Source organism: Chiloscyllium punctatum, chromosome 11, assembly GCF_047496795.1.
Source record: "Chiloscyllium punctatum isolate Juve2018m chromosome 11, sChiPun1.3, whole genome shotgun sequence".
NCBI classification, from domain to species: Eukaryota; Metazoa; Chordata; class Chondrichthyes; order Orectolobiformes; family Hemiscylliidae; genus Chiloscyllium; species Chiloscyllium punctatum.
In genome coordinates, this window is record NC_092749.1 from 25,885,002 (window position 1) to 25,903,746 (window position 18,745).

The 18,745-nt window shown below is 38.3% G+C and overlaps 1 protein-coding gene across 5 annotated transcripts in view; it reads right to left on the bottom strand.

Moving 5' to 3' along the window:
- birc6 (baculoviral IAP repeat containing 6) overlaps positions 1-18,745 on the bottom strand; it is a 243,325-nt gene that overhangs the window by 120,307 nt on the left and 104,273 nt on the right. For 3 of the 5 annotated variants that reach the window (XM_072580512.1, XM_072580515.1, XM_072580510.1), the window contains 10 exons: positions 17,204-17,387; positions 10,622-10,780; positions 10,293-10,426; positions 9,456-9,609; positions 9,246-9,362; positions 6,262-6,407; positions 6,046-6,172; positions 5,725-5,835; positions 3,866-3,999; positions 915-1,042 (listed from right to left, as the gene is read on the bottom strand). In XM_072580512.1, coding sequence (XP_072436613.1) covers positions 915-1,042; positions 3,866-3,999; positions 5,725-5,835; positions 6,046-6,172; positions 6,262-6,407; positions 9,246-9,362; positions 9,456-9,609; positions 10,293-10,426; positions 10,622-10,780; positions 17,204-17,387 — 1,394 coding nt within the window. The remainder of the gene's footprint in view (positions 1-914; positions 1,043-3,865; positions 4,000-5,724; positions 5,836-6,045; positions 6,173-6,261; positions 6,408-9,245; positions 9,363-9,455; positions 9,610-10,292; positions 10,427-10,621; positions 10,781-17,203; positions 17,388-18,745) is intronic. The other 2 variants (XM_072580513.1, XM_072580514.1) reach the window with 2 other exon arrangements.

Here is an 18,745-nt window from a genome sequence, read left to right on the forward strand (position 1 = left end):
ACTCCGGTTTCCTCCCACAGTCCAAAAAAAAATCATCGCCTGTAGTGTTAGGTGAGGGGGTAGGCCTGTTTCCACACTAAGTAATCTAATCTAATCTAAAGAGGAACAGGAGGATAAACTGTATTTAAATTTAGAGGGTATCTCATATGATTAGATACCCTCTTATATGATTAAGCGAAACATCAAAAGCTGCTGTGGAAAATAAAAGCTTCTGGTGGAGGGGTGTATACTGGAAAAGAAAGAAGACTGGCTGGCTAACTGGAAGCAATGAGTAAGCGTGAAAGGGTCTTTTCGCCAGTTGGCAAAATGCAACAAGTGGTGTGGCACAGAGGTCTGTCCTGGAACTTTAACTGTTTGCAATGCATGTTAGTAACTTCAATGAAGGGACAGAGGATATTAATGCTACGTTTGCTGATGTCACAAAGACAGGTGGGGAAAGTAAGCTGCGAAGAGACATAAGGAGAATAAAGAAAGATATAGATTGATTAACTGAGTGGACAATAGTCTGGCAAATGGTGCATAATGTGGGAGAATCTAAAATTGTCTATTTTGGATAGAAAGGACACAAAAATTGATCTTCAGAACCCTCTTCCTAAAAAACAACCCCCGTGGAGTCTTTGAATATCTTTAAAGTAGGGGTGAAAAGATTCTTGTCAGCAAGGGGGTGAAAGCCAGGGGTAATCTGAAACATGGATTTGAGGTAACAATCAAATCAGCCACAATCTTTCTGATTAACTCAAAAGACTGCAGTAGCTAAATAGTCCTCCTGCTGTTTGTTCATATGAAAGATGCAATAAAATGAAAATTCTTTAACTAATTTTAACTACAATGGAAAATGATTCATGACTTAAAAAGTCAGTGTTAATATTAAGTATTAAATCAATTGATCACATTTTTAGCAAAATGCTCATTACCTTTCAGTCGAAAGTATATGTATAAGCTTCAACAGGAATTCACTGAACATCTGAGGATTGGTTGAAGAGAGGTGCACCTGGAGTCGAGTAAGAAACTCTAGCATAGCTTGAGTAGCTGTTGGTCCAACCTGAAAGACAAAAGACAGGCTAAACCTTTCTGTTAAACATACTTTGAAATGTAATTTCATTAAATCCCAAAGATGCATCTGCAAATGTAGAATTAAAATTGTTGTCACAGTATGAAGTAACCACAATGCTCCATATCGATAATTCAACTTCCAGCCTCAGCTACAGGAATGCAAAAAGAGTTCATAAGATACAGAGCAGAACTAGGCCATTCAGCCCATCGAGTCTGCTCTGCCATTTGATCATGGCTGATGCTTCTCAAACCCATTCTCTTGCCTTTTCCCTGTAACCTTTGAAGTTCTTTTTAATCAAAAACCTATCTTTATCTTAAATACGCTTAATGACTTGGCCTCCCCAGCCTTTTGTGGCAATGAGTTCCACAGATTCACCACCCTCTGGCTGAAGAAATTCCTCCCCATCTCAGATTCTGAACAGTTTCCCTTCATTCTGAGGCTGTATCCTGGGCTCATAGTCTCTCCTACTGGTGGAAACATCTCCACATCCACTCTGTCCACGTTTCTCAGTATTCTGTCAGCTTTAGAATACCAAAAGACCTTGGATAAAGTGGGGATGGCAGTTGGAGTTAGGAAACAGTTCAATCCTCAAATTACGCCCAGTAAGGAAAGTGAACTTGTGGGCATGTTATGAACAAATTTATTTGTGATGTATTTCATTTGGCATCACTTCAAACCTTTGCTCATAAAGAATGTAACTTAATCTATGCAAAATATAGTCTCGGCTAGAGGCCAATGGTTTCAGAAAGATGGGGAGAGAATTGGAGGAATATCAGAAAAATGGGTGACAAGAAGAAAATTTCCAATCTTAATTTTTGGTCTACCCTGCTCTTCATTCAGAATCCTCTCCTTTCAGTAAAAGCGGTCCTCCAATTTGACAACAATTTTAAAGGTTAAGTTTTTGATATGCTTGACTTTTTGAATGAGTTGAAAGTAAACAGTGTGTGTGTTAAATTTGTGGCATCAACATATCAAGTTTTGATATCAAAATATGGCAACATTCTACATATATTGAAACTCATTTCAACACAATTAACCAAAGTATCCAGTGCAAAATTTATTGACCTACACTATGATGTCATCAGTAAAATGACTGCACAAGTAAGTTTCGAGAGTTAGAATAAATACAATTTGCATCAACGTTTTTGTACTGTTGTCAAGTCAACTCAATAACAAAAGACACACTCATGATGCAAAAATATGCAGGACTTCAATTTCATGTGTAGATCAATTTAAATAACCTAAGAAATAATAAGCTTTTCCATAAAAAGCACGCTCAACATACCCTAAAGCATCAGGTGAGAGAAGATATTTGCTACTTGGAAGCTATCTACTTCCTCCCATTGTGACAACTAAGCAGTGTAGCAAAGATCATTCCAGATCTGCAATTTGGTGTATTTGATCACCAGAGCAGCAACCATCAACATACTGGGCAAGTTGCCGCATACACCCATAAAGGGAAACCACCAGGTTTGCCTTCTGCTAGTACAAATGAAAGGAATATGAAGTAGATTGCACTCCAGATGCACACTCATAAGTTTGTCTGATATCTTCTGTACCCATCAAGGCAATCTAGTGCAGTTTGGGTGCAGGATAATTGTTCCATTAACCTTGCCAGCTGAATTAGTTTTTTTAGGTTTGGCAACTTCAACAGCACATCTCTTGTGACAACATTCATTTCTGGTATTGGACTGAAAGTTCAGAAGTCATTGCATCTTTTAATTTATATCCTGCTCCTAAAACCGATGAACACAAGACTCATCCACAAGTTGACTTGCTTTCTTTAGGGTACTTAATCAGAATGGTTTCAGTGGCGGTATTGTCAATCATTGTCAATCAATATTGTCAATCATTGACTGAATTGTTACATGGAGCTAAGAAAGTACATTCATATTCTCAGAAGTTCACAAACATCACTAATGAGAAATCATGTATTTTCATTCAAAATAGTAGAGCTAAAAATGGTCAATGAACTCAGCTGAGTTTTTTGATACAAACATGTATCTTTGATACAAACTTCTCCCCATACATTTAGCTATTAACTCGCAAAATTCCTATTTAATGCTTTATGAGCACTACAATTGCAGCTTCTAACACTGCAGAGTGCTTCACACCATCAATTAGCAACTAGTCCTAACCTTGGTGACATTAATTGGACAGACTCAAACAATCAACTGAATTGCAGAATTTAATATTGTAGTTCTTTATATTTTCTCTATTCATTGCCTTGTCAAAATCCCACCAACACCTTCAAAAGAACAAGTGTTCCTCTTATTTAAATCAATAGCCAACATACATAATGAGAAAATTATTCTGGTGTTTGGGGTGATAACATAAATTCTGGCAATAGTGTTGAGAAACATATTCACTCATTGTCTCTGTTGTTCCGAAATTACTCCAAGCAGGGTCTAAAAAAGACATCCCCATTGGAAGAAAGAATGGGTACACACTCTGTTAGTACCAATTTATTCTTCAATGTCTCCCATCATCTCTACCAGCAAACAGCTTAAAGGAAGTCAGGAGATCAGAGCATCACAACTGGGTCAAGAATTAAGTAAAACGAAAAACTTCAGCTCACAGGAAAAGGGTGCTAACATATGGAACAAAGCCAAGTTAACAGAAATTTTAAAGTTAGATCAACAGCACACTTTAATTCAGTAATAGAGAATAATTATTCAACAACTGTCACATCGTCACTTGAGTCCACAAGTAGATTAGAGATTTGGATAAAATAAAAACAAGAATACTGCCAAGATAGGTAGTTTTTTTTTGAAAAATAAATACATACCAAAAATGTAAAAAATTAAGTACCTGTGGGCTGTGTTGACAAGTACCATGAGGGCTGGTTCCTGAGAAGAATCTCACTAATACATGAATCATGTTCGGATCAGAAACCATCACCTGAGCTGTGTTTTCTTGCAACACGATGCTATTGCTTGGAGCAACTGAAACAAAAAAAAATTGGCCTCCAATAAACTTGCTGTTGACAATGTTTAAAGATAAAGTAAGCTTCTCAATCCAACTTATGCACGGTAAGCGTTATGTTTATTTTTCTTTTCCATTCAGAGGATGTGGGCTTTGCTGGCTGTGCCAGCATTTATTGAACTCATTATAAAATTTAAATACAATAAGAAAGTTACGCATTCACTTCATAAAATTTTGTAAATGATTTAAATTTGCAGCTTCTAAATTGAAATCCATTTTTATTTGCCAAAGTGAATAAAACAAATAAGGAAAACCCTGGAATGATAAAAATCTCCTGTTTGAAAATATCAAGTTAATGCTCTCCTGGGTGGCATAGAAAGCTTAAGATAGTTTCAATATTTCCTTTGGCCCTAGTCTGCACCTTGCCTGAATATCATTCACCAAACATCTTTTTTCACTCATTCTTGAAGAAGGGCTTATGCCCAAAACGTCGATTCTCCTGCTCCTCGGATGCTGCCTGGCCTGCTGTATTTTTCCAGCATCACATTTTTCAAATCTTTTTTCACTGGTCAAGATTTCAATTTCTAGCATAAATGCCTCCTGTTTTGCCCTTGAGTTCTGCATCTTGTATGTTCTTTCTCATTAGTCAACCATTCTGCCAATTGCGCCTACTGGCTGCAATCTTTTATTTGCAAGAGGAAGAGCTTGATTAGAATATTGGAAGGTTGTGCTGGTCATCAAAAACCTCCCAAATATTTTGCCTTAGCTTCCTCCTTCCATTGGTTCCATATGTCCCCAGCTGATTTGAGCACTCTCAATATTCTGTTCAGCAATCATGCAGAAGGTGAAGCCTCCTCTAGCTTATCTCTCCACGCTTCAGGCTCACTGCCTTTATTCCTGATGAAGGGCTTTTGCCCAAAACGTCAATTTCGCTGCTTCTTAGATGCTGCCTGAACTGCTGTGCTCTTCCAGCACCACTAATCCAGAATCTGGTTTCCAGCATCTGCAGTCATTGTTTTTACCTCACCACAATTCAAATATCATACTAACTTGCAATTGTGTTAAAACCTCGAAGTAATTCAGCTATTTCATCACTGATTTTAAAACTTGTTCAAAAGTACCCAATCTGAAAACATGGAATTCAGGTTTGCATTCATGATTTTATTTTCCATTTGCAAAATCCACTTATGCAGTGCAAGTGCAGGAAAAGATTAGATGATTAAACAAATCTTTGTAGCAATGCTAAAAATGCAAGCTCTTACCAGTTCTAACTAGTGGAAGAAATTGTCACTGTTAGATATATCACAAGCCTTCGTGATTTTGAAGGCCTCCATCAGGTCAACTCTGAAGCTTCTCTGCACTCAATTCCTCAACTTCTCTTCACAACAGTATCATAAATAAACTCACACTCCATCTTTTTCACTGCTTCTGACCATATCCACAGGCTAACTAAGCTTTGGACTAAAGATCTTCATTACTGACAAAGAAGAAAGCCACTCAAAAATAAATATAGCTCAAGTTTCAAACAGCAAATCGTACAGCTGGAATATGCAAGCATATGAATAAGTGAACAGTAGGCATAAATAAACCATAACTTAGGGAAGTTATTATTTTGTTTAAATAGGATCTTAAAAGACACTAAATATAATTAGACTAATCCATGGAAACTATGCTCAGGGTTTCTCTGCACAATTTTGCATTATTAGAGGAAGGTAGAAAAATTTGAAACTCAAGGGATCACTTACCATTCAGCTGCATGTTCGTCATGAGAGTCAGACTGTGCAACACAAGGCACCAAGTCCGCAGTGAAGTGTTTGGGTACCAGGCTAACACTGTTAAGAGGCTAGATATTGAAGCTGCCATTTAAATGAAAAGACATGTTTTGAGAAAGTTGAAGTTCACAGAGTGGACAAGTTTTAACTACCAACAGGCACTGATTATCTTTTAAAAATACTTCATATTTTGTCTCCAAAAATATATATACATATGCAAATTTAACTCAGCAATTTTTGGATGTTTGAGAAAATGAAGTAAACAGCCTCTACTTTTGGTAAAAAGCAGCTCACCTTGACTTAAAGGGATTGTTGGAACTCTGCTTGCATTAAATAAAAAAACATCAGTTCCAGCTTCTTCATTTCCAACAGAACAAGCATTCATGCTCAATGTAAGCCATAACTGCAATAATGATTCCAACTGAAATAAAATTAAAAACTGCAATTAAAAAAAGATGAAAATGAAGAATTATTGTCAAAGAAACAAATGAAATAATTCAGATCCTATACCTGAACATGATGAACCTGCAGCATTGAGAACAGCTTGTTGAAGCATGCACTTAACATGGGGATTGATGGCGGTGGCACAATTAGCTGGCTAGACGAATGCAAGCCCCTCAACATGGAGTCATCAGTTCCAGGAGGTGGCTGAGATACTAGAGCAAACAAATAAAACATTACCATTTAGTGCCCCACCTCTTTACAATAAGTTTCAACAAAATTCTACATCTACCGTGACACCACATCATTAGCAATTACTCAAAGTGATAGTAGTTGGTATTCTACCTCTAATAATGTTCTATTTAAGTGCTAACATTTATTTTGCGGTTCTACTGCATTCACAGAACTATTGTTTTTAAGATCAAGGGAAAAGCCCAGAAGTGGGAGATTTTGGGTTTTTTGACTTTAGGTAGTGTTGGTCCTGTGGAGTGAAGGTGCTGGCGTTGAACTGTAATACATTGCATCAGTTGTATGACATTTTGATCTTTTACTTATAAATTCTGTGTCCTATGTACCTGCCCCATTAGCTATCTGACAAAGGAACGGTGTTCCAAAAGCTTGTACATTCAAATAAACCTGTTGGATTATAACCTGGTGTTGTGCGACTTTTAACTTAGTTCTGTGAAAACACTGGAACAAGATAGTTACGCAAAATTTCTGCGAAGTCAGTATAAGATAGTGATTTTGATTACCATGGAGTGAAGAGTTGATCCACTGTTCGATATGATCATGGCTGAATTCATTTCAGCCTCAACCCCACTCCTACCTATGCCCACTTCAAATTAAAAATCTGAGTAAAGTTAAGGAACACAGACACTACCCCTCATGTGGGGTAGTGAATTTCATAGATTCACTACCCTTTGAGAGACATAATTCCACTGCAACTCTACTCTAAATCTGCTACAGTTCACTCTAAAACTACGACCTCTCGTTTTAGGTTGCTCACTACCAGAAACATCCTTTTTACATCTAATTTGTCAATTTCCATTAGCATTTTATGTACTGGAATTACATCTCTCACTCTTCTAGAGTCGAGTGTATAGGCATCAATTACTCCATCTCTCACTCCATAAGACAAACTCCTCACCTCTGGAATCAATCTAGTGAGTCTCCCTTGAACCAGTTTTTCATCCTCAAACTGAATTTGAGCTCTAGCATACCTTAAGCACTCTTCCCTACAGTATCCTTTACTCGGAGTTCATTCATTAATCCCACCTCATTACACAAAACCAAATTCAGAATAACTTGGTCTCTCGTTGGTTTCCCAACAGATTGCTTCAAGAAACATTCTCTAATAAATTCAATTAATTCTCCCTCAAGGCAATCCTTACAAATTTGATTAATCCAGCCTACATACATATTAAAATCACCCAGGATTATTGCTGTATCTTTCTTATGAGCCCACAGTATTTCCTGGTTTATATTGTGCCTCATAATGGAGCTACCATTTAAGGACCTAAAGATTGGTCCTACCAGGGACTTTTCTCCCTTGCTATTTCTCATTTCTACCCAAACAGATTCACATTATCTTAAAGCTGGATGCCATTGAGCTACCACATACCTCAACTCAAAGAAGCAGCTATCACAGTTCCAGAATAAAGATTCAGCTCGCAAGTGACTTAAATGTCCTGAGGTGTTGGGAACATGGATTCTGGTGAGAATATTAAAGAGTGGTGTTTTGGGGACAGCACCAGGAGTGGTGTTTTGGGTACTATAAAAAATCTGCCTTGTTTATTTTCAATTTATAAAGTTTTGGGATAATACTTGGGCTGTGTTTAAGATCTAGGAATTTATATTATAAGTAGATAGTTTCAACTATATTTTATTGCAATTACTTATTTTTGTTTATAAAGTAAAACCTGCAGCAGCGTATGCTTATGTTTCAGCAAAAGACCACTTTATTAAAATGGAAACAGATTAAAGTACGATCTATCAAACCAGGTTTCTATCTGGAATTTGACTTGTCTGGTAATAACATCAGCTGTGATCGCAACAGTATTAACTGTCTTATCGCTTTATTCAAGTGATAAATAAGAAGAAGCCACTATACTGAGATGCATTTTGAGAATGCTGATACTCTGGTAACTTTACTCTGATGGAAAGCAGTTTCCAAAGCACAAAAGACACAGAAGTTGTATAACTTACAGTCACATACTTGTTACAGCACAGGAGGAGACCATTCACTCTAGTTGATTCTGCACTGGCTCTCCAAAATAAGCAATTGACTTAGTGCCATTCTACCACTTTTTCTCCATAATGTTACACATTCTTCCTTTATCTCAATCAGTTTCTGACCAGACCCTGAAGCTACAGACGTAGCAACTCCAAATCAAGTGCTAAGGCTCCCTTGGAAAGTTTTAAAACCTCACATGTAATCTTTTTAATGTTTAAAAGCTGTTCAAGAAGAAATCTCGGCATGTATCCAAATGTGCACATCGGGGGTTCAACTCAGCAACCTGCATTAATAAACAGCATTACTACAGGCTGCCAGCAGCACATCACACTTCAGAGTTAGCCTAATTGCAGTTGAAGGACGATGTCAGAACAGCGGCAATATATTGAACACATCACAAAGACATTCTAATTTGTGCTGCAACAAAATAAATGCAACACAGCTCATAAATCAGGCTGGGATAAATCTGCAATAGTAAGAGAATTAGAAAAGAAAAAAAAGAAGTTTTCTGTAGTTTCAACTGATGTTCGGAAGTACCTCTCCAAACAAAAAGGACAGTGAAAATCTGGAATCACTCTCCCATAGAGCCACTGATGCGCCAACAATTGAAAATTTCAAAACTCAGCTTGATGATATATTTGCCCCGGAAAACCCTAAGGGAATTGGAACCAAGGCTGATAATTGGGATGAAGTACAGATCAGCCATGATATAAATGAATGGCAAATCAGGCTCAAGGAGCTGAATGCCATGTTCCTTTTCTTATGTTCTTATAATTTAGCACTCTGCTCCAGAGACTTGAGCATCTCTCCATCCATCTACCTGTAGGTGATGTATTAGTGAGAGCCTGAAGAATAGAATCAGCTTCCAGTGTAGCCATCATCTTCAACATAAGCTCAGCTTGCTGCTCCAAACCAACCTCCAGACGAGCATCCAGCGCTGCACCACAAACAGAACCAAGGATAGTTACTTTCTTTTCCTGCTAGCTTCAGCATCAAATAGCAACATAAATTACATATGAAAGATACAAACCTTGCGAAATGGAAACGGATACACTTTGAGACCCATTCTTCTCGCTGGCAGGGGGTGGTTTTGGCATCTGAATTCCAACTCCACCAACATAAGGATTGTAACTGTAAGTCCCGTAGTCTGTACCCCAATAGTCGTACCAAGTACTGCTAATTGGCTTTTGTGAATAAAAAAAATTGAAGAGCAATACTAATGTGTTTAATGCACACTTTACAATTCTCATCATTTTTTATAAAAATGTTAGTATCATTCAGGAATCTACAGAATATTTAAAGTTTAAAACTAAATCTATGCTGGCAACCAAAATGCAAATGCTGAAATAAAGCAAACCCATTATTGCTACACAAATGCTATAATTAAAATTATCCACTTTTTTTTATTTGTACAGTCCCTAAAATTGTGTTGTCTTGGGCTCCTAACCATTACTGTTGTCCAAATTTATGAAAAATTTACGAAACCTAAACTGAATCCAATTCTCAATTCCAAAAGCATAACACAAGTTAAACAGACAATAATACATTTATAACGGTGAGTGCTCTGAAGAGCCATTGGTTAATTTTATGTTTTCAGAACCACCAATTCATTTAATAAAATTTTTCTCAAATCAGTAATAAGATTTTAGAAATAGGATGATGGACAGTAATAAGACAAAATTTTTATTCAAATCTTTGATCTGTTTTTGACAATTAACAAGAAAAATAAAAAGATCGAAATGATAGAGTTAGAAATGAGAAACCTCTTACTCCCAAGGCAACACAACAGAAGTCAAATTTGGCAACATTAACCAGAACGAAAACAAGTTTTGCATGCAAAAATGTAATTTAATCATATGTACCATACCTTGAATACTTTGGCAGCAAGTGGATCTTCATCAAAGTCAACATCTAGGGGACCAATATCAACATCCATGAGGTCTTGTAGCATGTCAAAGTCTTTGTCTTTATCTTTTTCCAAAGATGATGCAGATGGAGCACCTTTGGATGATGAAAACAGCTTTAACATTGCCAAGTATGTTAACTAATGTATGGAAATGGACCACATACACTCACCAGGCAATTTTAAGGCTGTGCTTTCTCTTTTAATTTATAAACTAAAAACTGACAATATATAAAACTAAAAGTTAATAAATAGGCAACCAATTCACTACTTTGCCCTTACAAGTCACATACCTGTAATATCAGGGGTCAGAGGTTCATCTATAGATTCCACAAGTGGAACTACAGGCGTTTGTGGCAGGGTATCATCAGAGTCAGCTGCCGATGCCCCTGCATCTTCACCAACTGCTCCTTCTTCCATGGTCTCTATTGTTACTGGTGACAAGAGCTCACCTGTTTCAATATTCAGAAAGGTTTGTAATATAATTATAACTGGAACAAAATATTTTAGTATTTGTTAACTTACCCACACAGGACACAAAACCTGGAACATTTGGCTGAAATTAGGGCAAAAGAAAAGTTCAAATTCTGAAAGTCTGTTATAAAAATACATTCACAACAGGTTGATCAGCATCAAGAGAAAAATGGTCTGCACGCTGATGTAGGGTTAGCTCAATTTCATAGTGACTGACCAGGTTCATTAAAATAAGTTGTATGAGCTAACAAATTTCCCACAGCATTAATAAACATTCATCATTGAACTAATCCACTTACATACCAAGAGCCTTATAAATAATGAGGTTGCATCAATTATAAATCTCTTGGATTCTGGAAAGTTCCTAGAAAATTGGAAAACAGCAACACAGGTGGGGACAAACTGTAAAACTATGTTAGTTAGCTTAACATCAGTCAAAGGGAAATTGCAAAAGTCCATAAAAAAGTTTATAGAAAGATACTTAGAAAATCATGATTCGATCAGGTAAATTCAAAATGTGAAAGAAAAATCATATTTGACCAATTTAGAGTTCTTTGAAAAAGGAAAAGGCCACATGGTTAAAACCACCTGTACTTCTAAAAATACATTTGATAGGGTGTAGGTTTGCTCGCTGAGCTGTAGGTTTGATATCCAGACGTTTCATTACCTAGCTAGGTAACATCAGTGGCGACCTCCAAGTGAAGCGAAGCTGTTGTCTCCAACCACAACGCCATAAATAAACACATAGATCTAGATGCCATCTATCAAACCCTCAGAAAACAAACAGGAAATGACATCACCACAAACCCCAGGAACCCCATCCAGGAGAAAGATATAAATAGAAAGCAGGAGACAACAGCTTTGCTTCACTTGGAGGTCGCCACTGATGATGTTACCTAGCCATGTAATGAAACATCTGGATATCAAACCTACAGCTCAGCGAGCAAACCTACACTCTAAACCTCAACCTGAGCTACAAACCTTCACAAACCTTGCAAATACATTTAATAAGATGGCACATTACAGAATGCAAAAAAAAACGCAAGATCATGGCATAATGATTAACATGTTCGCACAGACAGAGGATTATTAAATGGGTCTATTTGGCAAGCTGTGACCATTTGGGTCACAACTAATTACAATCTAGATCAATGACATGGATGATGGGATTGAAAGTACAGTAGCTAGGTTTGTCAATGGCGTGGTATTAAGTCAGAAAGTAAATAGTTAAGAGGAGGAAAGAATCTAAAACGGAATATAGATTAGGTGAGCAGGCAAAAATGTAATGGATTTAGTATAATGTGGGAAAATGACAATGCATCCACTTAAGCAGAAAGAATAGAAAAGCAGTACAGTATTTAAATGGACAGAGATTTCAGAATTCTGTGGTATAGATGGATCAGAATATTCTAGCACATGAATTACAAAACGTTCATTTGAGGGTGTAACAGGTAATCAGGAAGGCAAATGCAATAGTGGTGTTTGTTGCAAAGGAACAAATTTAAAATTACTCAAATTTCACTGCAGCTGTAGTGAGCCAAATCTGGAGTACTTAAGTTTCTTTATTTAAAAGATCATGTTCTTTTGTTCATGGGATTGGGTGACACTGGCCAGAACAGGTAAGAATTTCCTTCCCTAAAGGACATTAGCAATCTAGATACAAATTTGTTAGAAACAGTTCAGAAAAGGCTTGTAACTCATTTTTGGGTTATGTGGAACTGATGAACGGGTTGGGTTTACATGCATTGGAGTTTAGAAGAAAGATGATATTATTGAAACACAAGATCATAAAGGGCACTGTGATTGAGTACACCCCATGAAGGTGTAGGGAGACTCTATTCATTTTCAAAAACAAAATGACTTAAAATGACTTCCTGTTAAGAACATGAGTAATAGTATCCTTCAGAGGGGCATTAAACTGTGCAACTCTTTCCCAGAAAGCAATAGAGTCAAGGTCATTGAATTACTCAAGGCTGAGTTGGATAGTTTTGAGAGACAAGGGCAGCAAGAGTGTGTGTGTGCACATGCCAGATAGGAAAGTGGAGTTGAGACCACAATCAAATCAGCCATGACCTCATCAAATGACAGACCTTGTTTCAAGGGATAAACGGCCAACTCCTATTCTATGCCCTTTATCCCCATAAACCAGTTTCTTGAAAACGGTGGACAAAATTTGATAATGCAGATATTTCCCAAGTTCTCAATTTAATTACAAATTAAAAGGTTAAATGGTGTGTAAAAGGGGGAAAGTACAAAGCCAAACAGGAGACGTTGGCAGTATAAAGTGAAGCAACAATCTGCCAAAATGAATATTTGCTTGGTTTAAGTAACATGTTTACATTAACTGCTGCTGACAAACACACTGCCAATTTGAACAACTACTTGAGCAACGAAAAAGGCCAACTGAAATTCACCCAAAAGTCTATTTTGTTCCTATTTCAGATATGATCCAAATTGCTGGAAACATTCAGGTCATGCTGAATCTGTGATCGGAAACTGGCAAAGTCAAACATCAATCAGGACTGAGTCAGAGTCAGAGATATACAGCACGGAAACAGACTGTTCAGTCCAACTCATCCATGCGGACCAGATATCTCAAATTAATCTAGTCCCATTTGCCAGCACTTGGCCCATATCCCTCTAAACCCTTCCTATTCATATACCCATCCAAATGCCTTTTAAATGCTGTAATTATACCAGCCCCCACCACTTCCTCTGGCAGCTCATTCCATAAATGCACCACCCTCTGCATGAAAAGGTTGCTCCTTAGGCCAGTTTTAATCTTTCTCCACTCACCCCATGCCTTATCCAAACCCCACATGATCTTACAAACCTTAATAAAGGTCACTTCTCAGCCCCCGATGGTCCAGGGAAAACAGCCCCAGCATATTCAGCCTCTCCCTATAGCTCAAACCTCCCAACACTGGCAACATCTTTGTAAAGCTTTTCTGAATCCTTTCAAGTTTCACAAGAGACCAGAATTGCCCGCAATATTCAAGAGTTACCTCACCAATGTACTGAACAGCTGCAACATGACCTCCCAACCCCTGTACTTGATGCTCTGACCAATAAAGAAAAGCATACCAAACGTCTTCTTCACTGGGAGAAAGTGAGGACTGCAGATGCTGGAGATCAGAGCAGAAAAATGTGTTGCTGGAAAAGCGCAGCAGGTCATGCAGCATCCATGGAGCAGAAGAATCAACGTTTCGGGCATTAGCCCTTCTTCACTGTCCTATCTACGTGCAACTCTACTTTCAAGGAACTATGAACCTGCACTCCAAGATCTCTCTGATCAGCAACACACCCCAGGACCTTACCATTAAGTGTATAAGTCCTGCGCTGATTTGCCTTTCCAAAATGCAGCACCTCACATTTACCTAAATTAAACTCCATCTGACACTCCTCGGCTCATTGGTCCATTCAATCAAGAATCCGTAGTAATCAGAGGTAACCCCCTTTGCTGTCCACTACACCTGCAATTGGATTTGCAATTCTGATGTCCTTCCATAAAAGTTAAAGTTCTTAATTGGAATAAGGCAAATTTTAATGGTACGAGACAAGAACTTTCAAAAGTTGACTGGAGTAGACTGCTCGCAGGCAAAAGGATGTCTGACAAGTGAGAGGCTTTCAAATGTGTGATGACAAGAGTTTACAGGTAATATCTTCCTGTCAGAGCGAAAGGTAAGGCTGGTAAGATTAAGGAACTCTGGCGAATAAAGATATTGAGGTTCTCGTCAAGAATAAAAGAGAATCTTATTTTAGATACAGACAACTGGTTCAATTGAATCTCTTAATCACTGTGAAGAGTGCAGGGGCGTTCTTGAGAAAGACATCAGGAAAGCAAAAAGGGAATTCGAGATACTATTGACATGTAAGTTTAAAGATAATCCAAAGGGATTCTACACGTGCATTATGAGTAAGAGGGGGCAACTAGAGAGGAGGTAGGGCCCCTTAACGATCAAGGGGACGGCCTTCGTGTGAACCCCAGGAAACAGGAGAGATACTAACTGAATATTTCACAAGCTTTTACTGTAGAGAAAGAAATGGAGGCTAGAGAATTCAGGGAAATGACTTATTGACGTTTTAAGAACAGTTCACATCACAGAAGAGAAAGCTCTGGAGATCTTAGAGAATATAAAAGGTGGTTAAATCTCCATGAATTAATGCAATGCATCCCAGATGTTGTAGGAAGCAAAGGAGGAAATTGAGAGACCTTTGCAGAAATATTTGCACCATCTATAACCTTGCGTGAGATGCCTGATAACTGGGAAGTGGCTAATGTTGTACCTTTGTTTAGGAAGGGTTGCAAGGATGATGCAGGGAATTATGGACCTGAATCTGACTTCGGTTGTGGGTAAATTGTTGGAGGTGATTTTAAAAGATAGGATTTATAGACAATTAGAGAAGCAAAAATTGACTAAGAATAGTCAGCATGGTTTTGTGCGAGGAAACTTGATTGAATTTTATTTGAGGAAATTACCAAAACGATCGATGAGGGCAGAGCAGTAGACATTATTTACTTGGACATTAGTAAAGCCTTTGACAAGGTTCCATGTGGTAGACTAATTAGTAAACTTAGGCCATATGGGTTTCAGGGCGAGCTTGCCAATTTGATACATAATTGGCTTAATGGCAGGAGGCAGTGTGATCCTGGAGGGTTGCTTTTCGGACTATAGGCCTGGCACCACAGGTATTGCACAGGGATCGGTCTGGGTCCTCTTTTGTTTGCCATTTAAATGATTTCTATGAGAATATAGTAGGCATGATTAGTAAATTTGCAAACAACACCAAAATTGGTGGCACAGTAGATAGTGATGAAATGATCCTGATCAAATGGGTAAATTGGCTGAAAACTGCCAAATGGAGTTCAATCTGGATAAATACGAGGCCTTGCATTTTGGTACAAACAAAGGACAGGACATATGCAGTATATGATAGGACCTTGGGTAGTATTGTAGAACAAAGAGATCCAGGGGTTTAGGTGCAGAACTCTTTGAAGTTTGAGTCATATATAGAGAGGATAGTTAGAAAGGCGTTTGGCACCCTTGCCTTCATTGCTCAGGCCTTTGAATATAGGAGTCAAGAAATCATGTTAAGGTTGAACAGTACATTGGTGAGGCCTCTTCTGGAGTACTGTCTCCACTTCTGGTTGCTCAGTTATATGAAGGATATTATTAAGCTAGAGAAGGTTCAGAAGAAATTTACCATGATGTTGCTAGGTATGGAAGGTTCAAGTTATGAAGAAAAGCAACACAGGCTGGAACTTTTTCCACTGGAGCATAGGAGGTTGAGAGGTGACCTTACAGAGGTTTATAAAATCATGAGGGGTAGAGATAAGGTTAATGGTAGGTGCCTTTTCTCTTGGGTGCACATCTCTAAAGGTGAAAGAAGAAAGATTTCGAAAAAACATGCGGGACTTTTTTTTTTAAAAAAAGAATGTGGTTTGCGTGTTGAAAAACTTCCTGAGGAAGTGGAGGATGTGGATACAGTTACAATGTTTGAAAGACATTTAGTTAAGTACCTGAATAGGAAAAGGTTTGGAAAGATATGGGCCAGGAGCAAGCAGCTAGGACTAGTTTAGTTTGAGGTTGTGTTCGGCACTGACTGGTTGGACCAAAGGGTCTATTTCCATGCTGTATGAATCTATGAATGATCAATGGAGTGCTCAATTTCCTTTCCACACTTGCTGCTTAGACTAAATGTTAACAAATTCTTCAGCTTTTACTTCTAGTTTCGAGCAGCAGTACCATCTAATTAAGAAAAGATCTGATGCTAAAAGGAAAAAACCAAGGGAGAAGGGGAGGCGGGTTGGGCAAGAGACCAAGTAAGCAAGCAAGGGAAGAGGGGAGGGCAAGCGACAGCATGAACAATGGAAAAGGCACAGATGAGACAGACAGACAGCAGGTGAGAGACCTCGATGGAGACGGCACAAGCAAACAAGTAGGTGTGAACAAGATAGCCAGAGCAAGCAATAGAGGAGGCAAGAGAGAGAGCAACAGAGGAAACATGAGAGGATGGAAAACGGTCAAGGGCAAGAAAGAAAGAAAGTTGGAGAAAGTTTGAGGGGGTAGCACATAGCAAGAGAAAAAGTGCTAGAGAAAATGCAAGATAAAGTATTTAAAATGTGAATGTGGGGGGGGATGGGGGGGGAGAAGGCATAAATGGATAAGAGGGCAGTAATGTTAAGAGTTGGCATTTTTGATCATGACATGCCAAAGACCACTGACCTGGAGCAGGAGAAAGCATGCAATTTGAATGCATCTATACACATCCCTATACAAATCACAGCAACAGAACTAGTTTTTATTGCAACATTTCAAAAACACTCATGCAAATGCTTAGTACAGAAAAACACTGGATTATACTTTTTTGAGTAAACATTTCAATTTCTTGCTCCCTACCTGCCAAGATATCCTGAATCATGCAGGTCAAAGAATATTGGGCCCATGCTCCACCCCAGGAGATGTCTCCCCTGTTGAAGTCTGTTCCCACTAGTAGAAGGAGAAGTCTTTCAAGCTGTTGCTCGTTAACAATTTCACAAAGATGAATTGTTGGCCTTGTAGCATTTGCTATACGTGCCAGAACCTGCCAAGAAAATCGAGAAGTTTACTTGTTGCCATCATTCCAGCCCACAACAAACAGCCAGTCTTTGAACCAGTCCATGCACACATTACTTCACACACATTTTCTACAAGTTGAGTGCTTAATCAAAGAAATAAACTCACTTAAACTTGTAAACTTCCTGCGAAGAACAACTTATCTGAAAGCAGTGACTAGCTCTACACTGCTACTGTTTCGTTCTTTGCCATAGACCTTACAGAGAGATATCGCCGATAAAGAGAAAATAAATTATACTGGTCCTTCAGATAACGTACTGATTTCAAAACTTTGATGAATGGACCTTCACTTTCTGTTGATCTACTGAAAGCCAGCTTAGCTTAATAGAACCTAAAACACTGCTGGTTTTTTTCCCCCAAAAGAACACACACACCAGACAGTATGGAAGAGAAGATCTGGGAGTGGCAAGGCTGACAAGACAGAGAGGCCACAGACTGCAGCAAATTTAGTCAACACATAGGAGAAAAGAGCAGTAAAAGGAAGTGGAGATGGGCAAGAACCTGGTGGGAATGGAGCAATTTTAAATCTCTCAGTTAAAAAAGCATACTGAATGAATATTACTATTGTAGTGAACACTGTCAATTAGATAACTTAAGACAGTAAAAGGTAAAGTCCTGTAGTCCCAGAGGACCATAGGGTTGTTCTCTCATTACAGAGGCGCAACTGGTGGTGGTTTAACTGGAGGGTGACTACACTTCAGGCAAGGAGAGAGGTTGAGAAGTAGAGTCCTTCAGTTTGGACTCAGCTGATGTGGGAATTGAACACACACTGCTGGTATCACTCTACAGTGCAAACTAACCACCCAGCTGAATGAGTTAACGGACTCCTTTTAAGGGTAAGAGTTCCATGGAGAGAGAGTATTTTATTTAATAAAGATTTACATTTGTGTCATTGCATCTGTATTTTATCTGCATACTATCCACATGCTGTGTGAATTTTAACTTACTGTTAGGAGACAAAGATGCAACCAACCACTGAGCAGCAATTTCATCGATCTGCAAACCTATTTATAATGGCTGTGTACAGGTGCGTATCAGATAAGTATTATTAAAAGTATTTGTTGTGAATCTATGCCTGTTACCTTGTGCCAATTTAAATACTGAAAGATTTGAAATGGATGCTTTCCTTTTGTGTTTAAATTTAATGGAGCAATGATGATTATTGGGTCTAATATATCAGCATAAATACACAATGCAATTTTAATCTAAGCTATGGTGGGGTGGGGACAGACAGACAGAGAGACAGACAGACAGACAGAGAGAGAGAGAGAGAGACAGAGAGAGAGAGAGAGAGAGAGAGAGAGACAGAGAGAGAGAGAGAGAGAG